This window comes from Oryzias latipes, chromosome 10 (assembly GCF_002234675.1).
Source record: "Oryzias latipes chromosome 10, ASM223467v1".
NCBI lineage: Eukaryota > Metazoa > Chordata > Actinopteri > Beloniformes > Adrianichthyidae > Oryzias > Oryzias latipes.
This window is the reverse complement of record NC_019868.2, coordinates 27,746,310-27,762,271: the sequence shown is the minus strand read 5'-3', so window position 1 is coordinate 27,762,271 and position 15,962 is coordinate 27,746,310. Positions and strand designations below refer to the sequence as shown.

The following is a 15,962-nucleotide window of genomic DNA, read 5'->3' as shown; positions in this document are numbered from 1 at the left end:
ATGAACGTCCTTCTGTCACCTTTCCTTCTGACCTACAAGCCTTTTCCTCACAACCTGCAGCTACGGCGCTTTCCCTTCTAAGCATTCGTCTGCATTCTAGGTTTATCTGGAGACTTTTTAGGTTTCTGGTGATACGGATCTTTCACATCTTTAGAGAAGCTCGCAGCATCATGATTCTCTTTTTGAGAGGTTACTTTCATCAGCGCCAGCGAGCGTCAAAGCTGAGCTCTGACGCCTCCTCAGCAGCTTAATGCTGCTCCTCATCCACCAGAGGAGGAAACTTCACCTCCACCGAACACACTCACCATGAGGAAGACCTGCTGCAGCCGCTCGATGCAGTTCTTGTACCACGGCGTGCTGATGTCCACGCTGCCCGTCTCGCAGCGGACCAGGTGCTCCGTCAGCAGCATGATGAAACGCTGAGGCGGAGACACACAAAGATCTTTTTAGCGCCTCCAGAAGCTGCAGTTTCCCGCCGCCTCAGCCCGAACGCCGCTTCACCTGGAAGATGACGAGGAAGAGGTTCTTCTGCTCGCTCTGAGCCGACTCCACCTTCTCCTGCAGCCGCTCGATCTGCTCCTCCAGCTGACCCTCCTCGTCCTCGCTGTTCTTCTCCATGTCCTCGTCGTCGCCGCTGTCCCTCTGGAAGCAACGAGAGAATGTGGACGCGCTGGAACAGACGGCGGCGCCTCGGCGGGAGCTCGGCTCTTACCTGTGAGGTCACCCTCTTGTTCTGCTGCTTCTCCAGCTTCTCCTTGGCCTCCTCCAGCTCCTTCTGGATCTTCTGCACGTGTTTGTTCATTTTCCGGATGGTGGAGTGCAGGATCTCCCAGATGAAGAGCCTTAAACGAGATCAGAGGAGGCGTGCAGCTTATCCCAGCAGGAGGAGAGAGCGTCTCGGCTCGGCCGGCGTTCCTCACCTGGTGAACTCGTGAGCCATGTCCTGAGAGAACAGCCAGTTGGCCACCGCCGCGCAGTCCACGATCTGCGTCCGGACCATCTTGTCCACCAGCACGGCGATCATCTGCCACGAGAGCAGTCACACTTACACCGGCTCCGCCGTAACGCCGGCCTTGGCCGCCGCCGCTGCCGTACCTGCGGGTGGTTCCGCCACACGTCGTACACCACTTTGAGGATGTGCAGCTTCCCCTCGTCGCTCTCCGTCAGCGTTTTCAGGATCTCGTGGAACCTGCAGGCGTGACATGCAGGTGAGCTTCAGGAGATTCCACACACCACCCAACATGTTAGCAACAAACTGCTCTAACGCAAACCGACGCCCAGGAGGCGTTCAGAACCACACTTAGCTTCTGTAGGCGGGTTTACAGTCGCAGGAGGGTGACTGGGTCCGCTAACGTCCACATCTTTAGGGAAACCGTGCAGAAGACATCAGGGCAAGGTTTCAAAAATAAAGTTTTTGAACCCTTGCCCTGAATAGATCCAATAAGAAAACGAATCTCCTGACCTCACGTGACCTCACACGCCCATCGGTTTTGATCTACAGACCCACTCAGATGAAAATGCTTTCTGGTGTTTAACAAGTTCTTCTTTTTCTGATGATGAAGAACGTGTCTGAAGGCAATTCAGCTTCAAATTGCCTTTCTGAGTATTTCTTTATCCAAATAAAAAGTTGTAATTTGAAAAAGGTCGTATTTGTTACGTAGAAAATACGCCTCCTGCTTCCAGCTGCAAGCCCTCAGCAACGGGAAGGGGAAGAGGGGGCGGGCTCGCTCTTTTCGCCAACAGTCCCGCCCACAACTCAGAGGTGAATTTCTAATGAACTCTTGCTGCTCTGCAGAAACTCTGTGCTTAAAAAACCAAACCGGTTTTCTGGTTTTGACTGAAAACGGCACAATTAGCATTCAAAGACCACTGGGAACACATGGAACACAAGGAACCGGCTGCGGCGAACGCGCCGGAACATTTCTGCACGTACTTTCCGAGGGCGCTAAAGGAGTGGCTGAAGGATTTGGCCGCCAGGTGGAGCAGCGTCTGCAAGAACACGTCGATCTTCAGGGGGTTGAAGGCCTCGCCTTCATCTGAGGAAGAAAAGCAGTCAGAGGAGGAAGAGGAGGAGGAGGAGGCTAAGTTTAAGTTGTTTCTTTTTAAAAGGGAGGGATGTGAAAGTGTCTAGTCCAGCTAAAAGGATGTTTGAAAACCTTTGAGATGATTTCAGGTTACCATGACAACTAAACCCGGACGCCGAGTCCAGACCGTAAGACTTAATGAAAAAGTTCCAAAAACCTTTGAGTTGTGGAGGTTTTTTTTCTTCAGTATTTCTCACTAAGATAGATTGCTTTGGGTCGATGATGGAGATCATCCACCAGCTGTGACCGCAGAGCCTCAAGCTTCTCCAACTGACCACAAAGCAACTTTAAGAGCAATTTTCTTCTAGGCTTTCAAAGTAAACGTGACGTTTGTTCAGTTTAGTTAGCAGCAAATGACGGCAGCAAAATTAGAAAAATTAAAAAAGGGTCATCTCGAATTTACTTGGCTTTACATGTTTCTGCGCTGCTGCAGAACAAACGTTTGGAGATCAGATACTGGACTCCTGGACTGACAAAGTGCAGACTTTATGTTCCACTCAGACCCATCGCTGCTTCCTTACGACGTCTGGCTATTGCATCAAAGATGGAGACTGACTATGTTCAGTTCCCAGATCCAGTCACTGGTTTCCTCACAGACAGAGGCTGAAAGTGTGTAAAGAATCTGCCCGGTACCGTCATCGTCCTCCTGGTTGGGGTTGGGGACCTCTTTGAGGATGGCCAGGATTTCCTCGTTGGACGCTCGGTTCTTGATGGCGTTTGAAACGGTGACTGAGGTGGGGTAACCCGGTAACGAAGCTGTAAAAACAGTACATTTTACTTCATGGGGAGTCCTCGCTCTCATAACGGGGTCAGACAGCACGTCGGGTCGTCTTACAGGCGGTCTCGTCTTCGTATTTAAAGGTAAAGATGGGATCGGCGGGAATGAGGGCGGAGAAGGTGGCAGGAACGATGTCCACAATCCTCTGATGGTAGGAAAGCCTGCCAGCAAAGACGCAGAAAGATCAGGAGAGTCAGATCTGTGACACACAAAGCAACTTCCTTCTTCAGATGACTGCAGGAATCCTCTGAAGACTCCAGCAGCTGTGTCCGGCACGTCTGTTTCTCATCCAGCAATAATGAAAAAGCTCATTTCTATGTCTTCTGCTGCAGCTTAACATATTTCTGCATTACCTTTTCACCAGTACAGAGTCCCTTGTTTATTGCAGGAGTTATGTTCTAAAAATAACCGTGATCAGTGAAATCCATGGAGGATGATTACAGACGTTTATGGCAGTAAAACTGCCTAAATACACTTTTCTCACACAGACATGAACATTTTCACCTTTTCTCTCATTTAAATTCTCAAACCTTCCTAGAAATTAGTTCCAGGATTTTAGAATGAAAACAAAGATCTGATCGATCACAGATTTCTGATCTGAAGAGCTCCACGTTTCTGTACAGGAGACATGGAGGAGATTGATTGACAGGGTCTCCAGCCAATCAGGACACAGAACAGGGTGCACAGTTTGAAAAAAGCAGCATGATCGCTCAGAAATAATGAGCTAAACCGGGAAAGATGACCTGTGACATAGAAAGGGAAGATTGTCTTCTGTTCTGTTTGACAGATTTTAGAGGGTTTCAGGTTGGAGCACAGACTGCAGAAGGGGGGAAAAAAATGTCACGTCTTGACCGCGTGGCCAGATAAAAATAAAAAACATGGGTCTCTGATATTGTTTAGCGGGCCGGATCCAGCCAGCGGGCCGTAGTTTGCCCACCCCTGGTGTAGAGACTGTCTGCAGGTAGTCTAGGGTGAAACTGAGGGCAGTTTAGGAAAGAGTTGTGACGGTGTGGGATTTTTGATCACCGCTGTGATGAACCAGCAGGGGGCGCGGAGTCTGCAGCAGAACGCTCTGGAGCTGCAGGTGAGCCTTCACCTGTGCTCTCTGGTACAGACATCTTCTCAGAATATTATATATTGCCCAGTAATAAACAGACTGCAGACACTTTGTCACCTTTCCGGTAGCCATGAAGCCCGACACCCATGAAGAACGCGGGGCAGGAGGCTCCGCCTTTGTTTTTAGACACGTAACTTTGCGCTGCACAAAATAGTTCCCAAACAAAACATGTAGTGATATTCATGGAAAACAGTGTGCGTTCATGTTTGGTGTTACAGAGTGAAGGAGAACAGTAATACCCCCCCACCACCACCACCAACACAAAATCCTCCGGCGGGCGGCCGTGTCGCGCACTGAAGAACGCACGCAGCTTGTAATGGAAATGAATAATTAGAACACAGTAAATGTGTCGTATTTCCTCGCGAGACGGAAACTTCAGTTGTAGAATCAATGAGGATGTGTGTGTGTTTCTGAAACTGTGTGTCTGTGAGTAAGTAAGAAGAGGGAGCGTGTGCAGCGTAGAGGGAGTGAAGGAGAACAGTAATAAAAGGTTCCCCCCAAAAACCTTTGTAGTCTGAACACAGGACTAGCAGAAAAAGTAAATTCTCAGCAAAGATGAATGTGTTTATTATACTTCCAATCATGCACCATATGCAGAACTTAAAAAAAAAAACGTGCGGTGATGCGATTATCGTCACCCCCCCAGTCTAGGAGCAGTCTAACCTCAAACAACTTTGAGCAATTGGGAAGTTTTTGGGAAAAGGTTGGTTTTAAAGATTGTAGTTGTTGAACAATGTTAGCGTGGCGAGCTCGCAAAAGTGGCGTTGCCCTATGTCTCGCACATTTTTTGCCGTAGCATTGTGAACATTTAACACACGAACCGTTGGCTCAAGCTGAATGAAATGATTTAGCATGTGATATAAGAATAGTAAATATGTTACCATGGTTACCAAAACACCTATGTTGCCAAGTAAATCCAAAGGTTTACTTTTGCAGATTCTTTTAAAAATTACAGACCTGTACGTGACCCACAGGAGACCCAGAAATAAAATGGTTGCTATGGAGATAAAACCAACATAAAACCGCCATTTTGAGAAGAAGTGGGTTTTTTTTTTTCCATTTATGTCCTGTGCGGTCCTGACCAGGCTGGCAGAGGCAGAATGGGAAGAACTAGTGAGGTTTCTAAGTGACGTGGTGTGGCCAGTGAAGGGGGGTGGAAGGGCGGCGGCGGGCGTAGCAGCTTCAGGCCATACTACTACACTTGAATTTGTCCTTTGAGTGAATTCTTGTTGAAGTGAACATGCATGAAAGTGTTAGAGAACAGCATCTGTACCTCATCGACTTCTCCAGAACCTCTTTGACAAACTTGGGCTTGGGTTTGTCCAGGTCCACAGTCAAGCAGTCGGCCCTTCACACGGAGGAAAAAGTGTCACAAAAGCGGAAAAAAAAAAAGGTTTCAGCCACAGAACGACAGGAGTTACGCACCAGTCGTCCCAACTCCACCGGAACTGAAAGTTACTCAAGTGATGAGCAAACCAGTTGATAAATCTGTTAAGAGAAGAGAAAAAAATGTTTCACCGAAAAGACTTCAACACCCAGAATGCATCCTGTCTGTGCAGAAACAAACCTGTCCATGCAGCTGGTGTTCATGGTGTCCAGCCTCATGTAAAGCATTTCTGTGGCTTGCGCCAACTTCAGGTCAGTCAAGGAACATCAGCTAGTTTGGTTCAAGAAAACTTCAGAAACAAAACGGCTAAAATGATCCAATAAAATCCAAATTTATCCCCCCCCCCCCCCCCTTTTTTTTGCTTTTTAAAAATATATGTTATAAATGTATTCACATCTGATGATTCTGTTTTAACAAAATGACTTTTTAAAAATAAACCCAAGATTTGTTTAATGGAACCAGCCGGCTCTGCTCTTCTGTTTTCTGAATGGTTTACTTTGTTTTTAATTCCCCAAAGGAGTTTTAAATCTCCACCATATCTTGGGTTTACATCTTGAGTCCTTTTTGAGTTTTAGATCTTTTTTTTTTATAGCAAACTTTCCAGGATGTGTAGCCTGATGACCTGAGCTGCTGCAGAATCTGGTTCATGCTATCGAACCACGATCAAAACCAGTTTTTAAATGCAGCAAACAGAAAAAGAAGAGTCTGAACAACGCTTTAAGCGCTGGACGAACATTTGGGGACATTTGCTTCGTGTCTCATCGACCCGATTGTCTGACCTTCCAACTGGTTTTGACAGCGGAAGCATCAGGATACGACTTGCGGTAGCGACCCCGGCTGTAATTTGCAGAGCTCGATGAGCAGAGAGGTGTACATGACGTCGATGTGCGGCGGGGAGGGCAGCTGGAAGAGCTCGCCAAAGATCACCTGAAATGCAGAGAAACCGCATGACGCAGCAGTTACGCTTCGCGCTACAGGAGGCTAAAAGAAGGGAAGTTACCTCTACGATGTGATAGTTGAGCGGGATTTTATTCTTTCCTGGATAGCTGAGTAACTGAGCAGCACTGGGGGACAAAAAAATACAGAGAAATATGAAAAAGAGACTCTCAGTGTGAGCCGGCGTCGTTTCTTCACAGGTGACGGCGCCTGATCACCATGTTTTCCTTTCCCTCCAGTGAGTTTTGATGATGCAGTGGAGGTTTTCTTCAATAACAAATCTCTCCACAGAATGGCTGCCGGGCATGACGGGTCCCTGCAGGAGGCGAACACAAACACCGGGTCAGAACCGCAGCGGCTGTTTTTTTGTGAGCGGTCGGTCCGGGCGACTGACCTCCGGGGCGTCGGTGTAATCGAACATCCGGAAGATGACGCGGGGCATGGGGTACTGGGCGTCAGGCATGTGTCCCGGCGGAGTGAAGGGGGGCAGGTTGTGCTGCAGGGCCTCGCACAGGACGCTGTCGAAGGCGATGTACGGTCGGAGGATGTGGCGCTCCTGCCAGCGGTCTTTCTTCAGTTTCTGGATCTGAGCCCAAAGGCAGTCCAGGTACTGAAAGATGGAAGCAAAAGGGACGAATTCAAACTCATTTGGCTGATTTTCACCCTCCTTTTAGTGACTTGAAATGTTAAATACTTCTTTTATGAATTATGACATTTAGTTTGATCCTTTTTTTCCTTGCATGTGTTATCAGCAGACCCAACAATTTCACTGGGGGGGGGGGGCAGTGTGGCCCATTCTCCTCTTCTAGTTTTCCTATGCCGACGTTCCAGCGTTTCTCCTCACAGGAGTCGTTTCTCTTTAAAATTCTTCAAAGCAATCTGGATTTTTTTCCCCCTTCGATCCTTCTAATGCATCTTTTTAGACTTGCGTTTCAAAACCTGCTTGTCCAAAAGGCTCACCTCTTCCTGTGGATGTGGTTTCTCAGCGGTCCACACCTGCAGCATGGGGACGTGAGTCTTCACCCTCCTCCTGTCCAGGAACACAGCAGAGCGCTGGAGTCAGTCCAACAACAGCTTCAATGGAAAGCAAAAGATGCTCCAGAAAAGAGGCCGCGTCTCACTTGAGGTAGCCTTCGATCTGGCTCAGGAGTCGGTCCATCTCCACGTCCTTCTTCTCATAAAGTTCCTTGCCGACCCACGGCAGGCAGGACAGAACCACGTACACGAACCAGTCCAACCGAACCTGGAGCCAAAAGGGTCTCACGCTTACTGATCTTCATCTTCAAGTCAAATTGAGAAGCTGAAAAATCGTTTTTGTATAAATCTAAAACTATTTTTACACAGAAAACAATCATTTTTATTTTTGATTGGACTGCAGTTCTCCCAAAACCAAGTCATGGAATTTTGAGTCGTCATTGAGAACATCAGATGATACAAAAATAAAGGAGTTTGCTGAATTTGAAATGGGGAAACTCAGACGTTGCAGTAAAACAAAAGGAGGCGCCTTAAATGTGACATTAAGTAAAAAAAGAACGGGATGTTCATAAACTGAAACTTCTGATGCAAACAAATATTCCAGGTGAGGCCGTGCAGAAACAAACCTGTGGCACATCTTCTTCCTGAGTAACACTGATGAAGTTTTCAAACATGGCTACCATGGAAGGGGCAGCGATCACGTGACAGTTGACCAAGTCTGACAGAAAGCGCACCTGAAGAGAGCAGAGAACTTAAACGATGCCGAGAGCAAAAGGCGCTGCAGCAGCTGCGAGTTTAGACATTGAACATCAACAGACCAAGTAAACGGCTTCGTTGTAGAAGTTGTTTTTCAGCGTCTCCTTCAGCTGCCGGATCATGGCCTCCACAAACTCTCCCCCAAAGTTGTAGTTCCTGGCGTTCAGGAGGCCGACTAACGTCGTGTAGACTGTCAGCTTCTCCGGCAGGAGGCGGGCTCTGTCGAAAGACGCGTTTGTGAAAACGGACCGTTTGTTACGCTTGAGAATGAGGAGAACTGCGGACAACTTACACTGCACATAAAATACGCAGGATTTTGTTTTTGTAGTTTGGAAGGTCCGCCTCCAAAACCCCTGCGAGCCCCTCCAGGTTGCTCTCGAGGGACGATGTACTCTTTTAAAAGATCAAAGACGGACTTTAGTTATTGCAAATTATTTAAATAGTAAATATATGGCTTTATGACAAAACGGCCATCGTACTTTTTCTCCAACGCGACATATCAGCGACTCCAGGCGGTCTTCAATCTCAATAGGCTCTGATGTTCTCCTCCTTTTGTGGGCTTGACCTCCTAAAAATGAAAAGGACAGAACTTAAACCTCTGACCTGAGAGGACACTGAAGACAGAAAAACAAATCTACGTTTTGGGGGGAAAATAGTGTATTCGTCTCATAAAATCTAGTGTTTCGACAGTCACACATACTCCATCTGACTTTACTGGAGGTTTCCTCCTATATACTTTAGGTAAACAGAAGAAAAATGGAGAATATTGTGTCTAGGGCTAAAGACAAACAGTTGGACGTCAGCCTGCCGGAGAGCCTCAGAGACCGTAGAGATTTTTCAGAAGAAGCACAAAACCCATCTTTTTAACATCGCTTTGAGATAATTTCATCTGGTTAAAATAAAGATCTGATGTCTAAGCAGGACTTGGCCAAACTTGTTTATGTGTTAAGTCGATCTTTAGTCGACTTGACTACTGTTCCAGTGTTTTTGCTGGACGATACGGCAGCGTATTCAGAACTCTGCTGCTCGGGTCCTTCAAAGGAGCCAAATATTAGACCACATCAGTCCAGTTCTGACCTGTCCGGTAATCTGGATCTGCTCTTTCGTCAGTACCTAGAGTCGAAATCAAACACGAAGAAGCTGCATTCAGCTTCTATGCTCTGTAGATCTGGAACAGACTACCAGAATTAAGCCTTGGATCAGCTGAAACACTCAGTTTATTTAAATGCAGGTTGGTATTTACTTCAGTTCTTTAAATTTTTATTTTGGTGATAACTCCTTTAATATTTCTGTTAAATTTTTCTTTTAGTGTTTTATGTAAAGGACCTTGAATTGCCTTTGTACATAAAATGTGCTTAAGAAATAAACTTGCCTTGCTGATTCTCTCCTTACTGAAATCTCTGAATGAAAGGTAAACACTCAATGGAAGCCAATAGAAGTCATTTATACATACAATGACAAATACATACTAAACTAATCCTACATTATATAAAAATATTGTTAGGTCTGATATTTTTTTAGTGTGGAACCGTGAGACACTTTGGTTGTGAATGTTCCTTTATAAATCACAAAATCCACAGGGCTGTAACATCACGTTTCCATGCGCATGATGATGAACCCACAGAAAAAGTGTCTCTTTCAACACTTACGCCAGTCTTTACAAACATTAAATGTGTTTTGTGTGCCAGAAACCGTTATAAAACATAAATCTGGCCGTTAGCGTTAGCTAAAGTAGCTAACTAACGGAACCGGGTTTTTCTGGTAAAACTTAATCTCTTAAAAATCATTTTTTAAAATCCCCTAATTTATTTAGTAGCTTTAAAAAAATACTTGATATTGGGGCAACGCCTGCTATCGTTGCATTCCTTTAAAGTTATAGCACATACAGATAATCAAGGTAGCTGTAGCTAGCTGCCGCGTTAGCCGTAACGTTTGAATCGCACATGCAGCGCGCGACTTGCCGTCACTGTCGTCGCTGTGTCTCCTCCTGGACATGTTGTCCCCCCTGAGCTGCACGCGTGCAGACACCCGGTGTAAAAAAAATAACGCGGGACAGACCGGTGGATCCGGGAAAAGCTTTGCTTATTTTGAACGGCAGAGTCCGGAGGCGGCAGCAGCAGCAACAGCAGCTTCTTACAGAGAAATAACAGCGGAGCGATTGAAATGATGGACATCCGGGTCATTCAAGGTACAACCGGAAGCTGAACTTCCACTTCCGGTGAGCTGCACACTCGCATGGAAATACAAGGGTATTTACCGCGTTTGAGAACTTATATCTCTCTTTTTGTCAGTATTTACGCGTTCTATCACAAAGTTGCGTTTTTTACGATCACAAACATATTTGTCGTGCATTTAATTTGCCAGTTGAGGAGAATGGCAGCCAGTGAAGCAGTCTGCTCAGAGTTTCTGAACTGGGAGGTCAACACGTCGATGGTTGATCATGGATCAATTAAGCAAAACAAACACATTTCTGCTGCTCACAGAAAATATTACAGGTTCTGCAGGAGAAAGGTAGGAGAATATCTGGCTTCTCTTTCCACAAAGACAACGCAGAATGATTGAAAACAGAATAAAAAATGACTAAACTAATCTAAACTAAATATTGATTCTGACCCAATTCTGGGCAGTTTGCATCTTTTATATATTAGTAATATTATTACTACTAGGTAGTAATATTATTACTACCTAAGGTATTCAAGACATGAAAGTTAGAGAATATCTTTGGTATTTGTTTTTGTTTTTCTGTGTATCAAATCTAATCAATCTTTATTTATGTAAAATTTATATAATTCTAGAACATGATAACACAAAGTGCTTTACACCAAAACAAACAACATAAAAAAGGCACAACAATTTAGAAATAGATCCTGTAGTTAAAAACATATTTGACCATTTTACAGTTGAAAACTCACCTTTCACCAGGCGTTCATTAAATGATTACTTTATATTTAGTGAGGCACATTTACCTTCTGTCCTGGGACAACAAATAGAGGGGGGGGGGCTTTTGGCCAACTGGTAAATTTGCAGAGAGGCTTTTTTTTAGTGTTTGATGTCACAAACAAACAAATACATAAAAAAAAATTTGTTGCTTCTTTTAAATTGTCACTTTAGACATATAAAATTCTTCCCTGTTTTTGTCATAAACAGATTATTACCGTTTACCGGACCAAATAGATGTAAATCAATGCTTAAATCATTTATAGATATGTAATATATTTCAGGCTTGATCAGAGTATTGACAGGCCAAAATTTGGCTCATTACGTAAATATTGACGTGAACCTCAATGATGATGATGATGATGATGATGATTCAAGACATCACATTTAGAAACTCCTTTAGTCGGTCCAACTTTTTTGGAAACCATATATTTCTGGAAGTATTTGAAACAGAATACATTTGCTTGATTGAGGTAAATGCTTTGATTCTTTTTCCTTTTCAGTCTTTTGCCTCGTTTGTGGCTTCAAAGATCTGCAGTGCAGAGGCCGGCGCCTCCTGGTGCTGCTGCGGCCAGACCTTCAAAGAACACTCTGCCGTTCACAAACATGTGGCCAGAGCACACGCCGCCGAAGTGCAGCAGCTGGCGCAGACGGCGTTCCAGGCTTCGCTGAGCCAGCTGGCAGAGGAAGAGCAAACACAGCGGCTGAACGGACGCGAGGCAGAAGAAGCGGACGTTTCTGTGTGGATCCCTGACGTTAGCCACGTCCCAGCGGAGCTGCTGAAAAAGTAGATCAGGGTGTCACGTCTGCCGCAGACGCGATGGGAAACACTCCTGACGTGTTCTCGTTCTCCTGCAGCGGTCCCGGCAAGGTTCTCCTTTACTACCGCTACTGCGAGGTGGAGGATCCGCACGTCATCTGCGCCTGGCAGAAAGCTCTGTGTGAGAGGCTGCAGTTAACGGGGAAGGTGACCACAAACTCCTCCGTAGGATCCACGAGGAGAAGCTCTGTTCTGAAGTGGAAGCTCTCTGCAGGTGAGGGTGGCGGCAGAAGGAATCAACGGGACGGTTGGTGGAACCGCCGTGGCCACGGATCTCTACACCAGGGCCATGATGTCACACCCCCTCTTCCAGATGGACCGAGAAGATTTTAAGGTAAAGTTTCTGAGATGCTTTTCATCTGTGGCTACATCAGGATTAAGACACTGGACTACAAATAGACTTTTTAAACGGTTGTATGATTGTTGATGGAACCAAACAGCAAAAAGAACACATTTAAAAAAAAAAAAAGAACTGTTTTCCATTTAAAGAAACCGATCTGTAGTAAGAAAACAATGAAGTGTAAAAAAAAAGAATTAAATTATCTTAAAATTATGCATAGCTACAAACCACATTGAAATTAGTTTCTCTTAAGCAAAAATATCTATATGTATATTTATAAAACTTGGGATAAACTGTCATGAATTGATCGGAAAATGAAAATATTAAAAAGTAAAGATGAAGAAATCCACACAGATATATATAGATTTATATACACTTCCATATATAAATACATACACGTGTAAATGATGCCATTTTTATTACTCTCAGACATATTTTAAATCCGTTAAATATTACGTTTGTCAAAAGGACTTTTATGTGTTGGAAAAAGAGTGGGAGGAAGCCAATGTATAGAATTCTGTCTCTACTGTCATCATAGTCATCATAATCCATAATCTTGTTGTCAGAGATATTTATACTTCACCTGTCCAAGTGCAGATTAATGAACAAAATGATCCTAGTATGTAAACTTTGAGTCAAAAGGGGACATTGGGTTTGTGGGGTACGCGTCACCTCTGTGGGGTTCTACCTAGGTTCTGCTGGGCAAACGGCACCAACACCTGAGAGCTTGGAGGCGTTCATGAGATAGAAATACATCCAGATAAATGGAAATGGCTCAAAATGATGACATGTTTGTGAACAAAAATGAATCCTAAACATGTTGGTTAATCAGAAACAACCTTCAAACTGGTTCCATTCATGTTTTTTAAATGTATTTCCTGGTTTTGTGCGTTGAGATCAGTGACGGCGGTGCCGAGTGTTTTCCAGAACTGAAGGTCGGCGTTTACCAGGAAATCGTTCCGATGGGAGTCGATCCGGATGTGGTTTCCTACCAGCTGGCAGGTGAAGGTCCTCTTCACGGATGCTGCTGCTGCTGCTGTAACATAAAAAAGTGTAAAACTCTCCATCTCTTTGCTTTCTCAGGACTTCATCTGGATCCGGAGGACTTCCACAAAGAAGTGGAGGCTCTTTTAGGGGAAGGGGATTCCTCTAACGACACCCTTCTTCTGGACTGCCGTAACTTTTACGAGAGCAAAATAGTGAGTTGCATTTTCCGTCTGTTTTTTTTTTTGTAACTTCTGAGTAAATCAGGGTTGTAGGTTTTTAACAGTTTGAGAAAATGCTGCAATACATGTCAGATCCTGCAAAATCAAGTCAAAACGTTTTACAAAACACAATTCCAAAAAAAACATAAAAAGTTCCAGAAAACAAAAGTAATTTCCATGAATCAAAACTTAATTCAATGTTATTTATATAAACCAGTATTACAACCGTAGTCGTCTCAATGGGCTTCATCCCGGCATTTGTAAAGTAAATATGAAATCAGTCATAGAGTTCCATAGGTAATGCTAAACTAAACTAAACAGACGGAGCTAAACCTCAGTAAGGAGTTGACATGTTAAAGAAAAGGTAGGTATTATGGGATATCACTGATTGGATGATGACCTCTGAGTTTTAAGGAAGAGGGAAAGCAGAGGGTTGTGGTTTTGGTGGATGAACCACTCGCTGCCAACTATGCGTGCTTTTTTTTCCTTTTCTTTTTTTTTACAACATACACAATCAAAACAACAACACGTGATAACGGGTGCCCACATCTAGTTTTTGTTTTTAAGTGAAAAACAGTTCATTTCCTTATGCTGAGTTGTGACACAATAAACTAACAGGCAGAAAATTGGGGCGAACCACTGCAGAGGGGTGCCAAGTCTGTCATAAGGGACATCACTTTGTTTGTTTTTAAGGGATTATTTGGTTTATGTTAAACTATGTGGTAGATTATGGTCAATATTTGCTTTATTTTCAGTTAAAGTCATAAATGAATAATAAAAAGGTTAAATGTTTGTTTCCCTCCTTCCCTGCTTGTTTATTGTGTGGATTTGTCCAGAGTGTTAACCAGGAAGGTTTTTTTAGAATGGTTTAGTCCGCTTTGTGTCAAATTCATTTGGTTATGGGTTTTTTTTAAGGGGGGGGGGATTTTTCTTTTTTATAAGAACAAATAATTTCTTTTTATCCATTAAAAAAAGAATAAAACAGCTTCTAAGCAAAGCAACCTTTTTCCTGCTGACTGACGGTGGACCCTCGCTGTGGTCAAGAGTGGATCGATCAATCACTGAACTATTCTAGTGGGCGTGGCCAGAAGCTTACAGAAGTATCGTTTCTAGGAAGATTTTTTTTTCCAATAAACTTTATTAACAAATATTGCACATACAAAATATCAAACATTGTCACTCCACACTAAATAACATTTTCGCATTTGACAATGAAAATGAACAAAAATCTCAAAAAAGCCATAATAATAGCAAAAAAAAACCAGAAAATAATAATCAAAAATAAATTAGGTAAAGGATTCTGCTAAAGTCTAAAAAAATGACTGTGTTTCAACTGTTCTAACAGGTTTTTTGTTTGTACAGGATTCAAAACTATTTACATATGGAATCATTTCTTTCTGAAAAATGTAAAACACTGTTCTTTTGTTAACATATATTTACATTTATATCACCACGCCAAATAACTTTCTGTTGAAAAGGTGAACAAACGTCCTCATCCAATCAGTGATATCCCATGATACCTACCTTGTTCAGTTTCTTTATTTTGTTTTTTTATTTCTGGAAGTTCCTCTTGTTTTCCGATACTTTTCCTTTTTATTTCATTTAGTCTCTAAAATCTAAATAGTTCGTTGTTGTGATCCCTAATTTGTTTTGCTGTTGATTTTTTTTTAATGTCTTTTGAGCTGCTGGGCCACCGAACTACAGACTCATGAACCGAACTTTTGGGGTTTTCTTTTCCTTGCAGGGACAATTCACTCGATGTTTGGCTCCAAACATCCGCAAGTTCAGCTATTTCCCCGACTACGTCGACCAGAACCTGGAACTCTTCAGAGACAAGAAGGTTCTGATGTACTGCACAGGAGGGATACGCTGCGAGCGCGCCTCGGCGTACCTGCGCTCAAAGGTGAGCTCTGTTCTTTTTCTTCCTGCGTTTCCATGGAAACATGTCAGCGCTCAGCTCTGCGCTCTCTGCAGGATGTGTGCAGGGAGGTCTACCAGCTGAAAGGTGGAATCCACAAATATCTGGAACGGTTCCCCGAAGGGTTCTACCGCGGGAAGCTGTTCGTGTTCGACGAGCGCTACGCCATCTCCTCCAACGACGACGTCATCTCAGGTCTGTGTGTGAGGGGGACTTTTCAGGGGGCGGGGCCAAACGTTCGCGGCTCAACCGGCGCTTGTGTTCAGACTGCAGCTTCTGCGGACGCCCGTGGGACCGGTACGAGCTCTGCAGCACCCGCTTCTGCTGCCAGCTGGTGCTGTCCTGCCCCGCCTGCAGACGGCAGGGTCACACCGCCTGCTGCTCCACCTGCCAGGCCAAAGGACGCGCTCAGGGCGGCGCCAACGGCCCGCATCACAAAGAAGAGTGCGAGTGCACCGAGAGACGACCCAGAATTCCCCAAGATGTCTGACCTCAGTCATTTGACTTTGATCTAAATTCTATTTATCAGCTGTCAAATATTATTTTTCTGTCAAAGTAAATGTTTTTAACCTTTTATCAACTCCTATGAGAAAGAAAAAAAGCATTTTGTGCATTTGAACCTGTGGCTATTGTGAAAAGCACTTTCACATTAAAAGCATCCATCTGTAATGTTGCTTTACACAATAAAAGCCATAAAAACAACCATAAA

At 44.2% G+C, this 15,962-nt stretch overlaps 2 protein-coding genes across 4 annotated transcripts in view; one reads left to right on the top strand and one right to left on the bottom strand.

The window, feature by feature from the left end:
• ncbp1 (nuclear cap binding protein subunit 1) overlaps positions 1-10,028 on the bottom strand; it is a 10,534-nt gene extending 506 nt beyond the window's left edge. The window contains exons 1-22 of the mRNA XM_004073601.4: positions 9,995-10,028; positions 8,513-8,601; positions 8,326-8,426; positions 8,096-8,252; positions 7,904-8,011; positions 7,424-7,545; positions 7,263-7,332; positions 6,697-6,912; positions 6,521-6,618; positions 6,367-6,430; positions 6,183-6,293; positions 5,547-5,611; positions 5,405-5,467; positions 5,253-5,327; positions 2,920-3,023; positions 2,718-2,840; positions 1,934-2,036; positions 1,096-1,189; positions 921-1,024; positions 713-842; positions 502-642; positions 306-419 (exon numbers count right to left, since the gene is read on the bottom strand). Of these exons, the coding sequence (XP_004073649.1) occupies positions 306-419; positions 502-642; positions 713-842; positions 921-1,024; positions 1,096-1,189; positions 1,934-2,036; positions 2,718-2,840; positions 2,920-3,023; positions 5,253-5,327; positions 5,405-5,467; positions 5,547-5,611; positions 6,183-6,293; positions 6,367-6,430; positions 6,521-6,618; positions 6,697-6,912; positions 7,263-7,332; positions 7,424-7,545; positions 7,904-8,011; positions 8,096-8,252; positions 8,326-8,426; positions 8,513-8,601; positions 9,995-10,028 (2,286 nt within the window). The remainder of the gene's footprint in view (positions 1-305; positions 420-501; positions 643-712; positions 843-920; positions 1,025-1,095; positions 1,190-1,933; positions 2,037-2,717; positions 2,841-2,919; positions 3,024-5,252; positions 5,328-5,404; positions 5,468-5,546; positions 5,612-6,182; positions 6,294-6,366; positions 6,431-6,520; positions 6,619-6,696; positions 6,913-7,262; positions 7,333-7,423; positions 7,546-7,903; positions 8,012-8,095; positions 8,253-8,325; positions 8,427-8,512; positions 8,602-9,994) is intronic.
• On the top strand, positions 10,000-15,962 carry tstd2 (thiosulfate sulfurtransferase like domain containing 2). 3 transcript variants are annotated; one of them, XM_020706817.2, is made up of 10 exons: positions 10,000-10,251; positions 10,398-10,544; positions 11,474-11,757; positions 11,829-11,937; positions 12,005-12,124; positions 13,027-13,132; positions 13,214-13,329; positions 15,080-15,238; positions 15,310-15,448; positions 15,520-15,962. In XM_020706817.2, exons 2-10 carry the CDS (start codon positions 10,407-10,409, stop codon positions 15,741-15,743), a joined length of 1,395 nt encoding a protein of 464 aa, XP_020562476.1. In that variant the 5' UTR covers positions 10,000-10,251; positions 10,398-10,406; the 3' UTR covers positions 15,744-15,962. The 3 variants fall into 3 exon arrangements, with proteins under 3 accessions (XP_020562476.1, XP_011478855.1, XP_004073648.1); XM_011480553.3 differs by having other exon boundaries at positions 10,000-10,282; XM_004073600.4 differs by lacking the exon at positions 10,000-10,251 and having other exon boundaries at positions 10,257-10,544.

Excerpts from the sequence above, each read along its gene's own strand:
- tstd2 (XM_004073600.4), top strand. The coding sequence starts at position 10,269 with ATGGAAATACAAGGGTATTTACCGCGTTTGAGAACTTATATCTCTCTT. Across the intron at positions 15,239-15,309 it reads CGGCGTACCTGCGCTCAAAG|GATGTGTGCAGGGAGGTCTA; the intron begins GTGAGCTCTGTT and ends CGCTCTCTGCAG. Across the intron at positions 15,449-15,519 it reads CAACGACGACGTCATCTCAG|ACTGCAGCTTCTGCGGACGC; the intron begins GTCTGTGTGTGA and ends GCTTGTGTTCAG.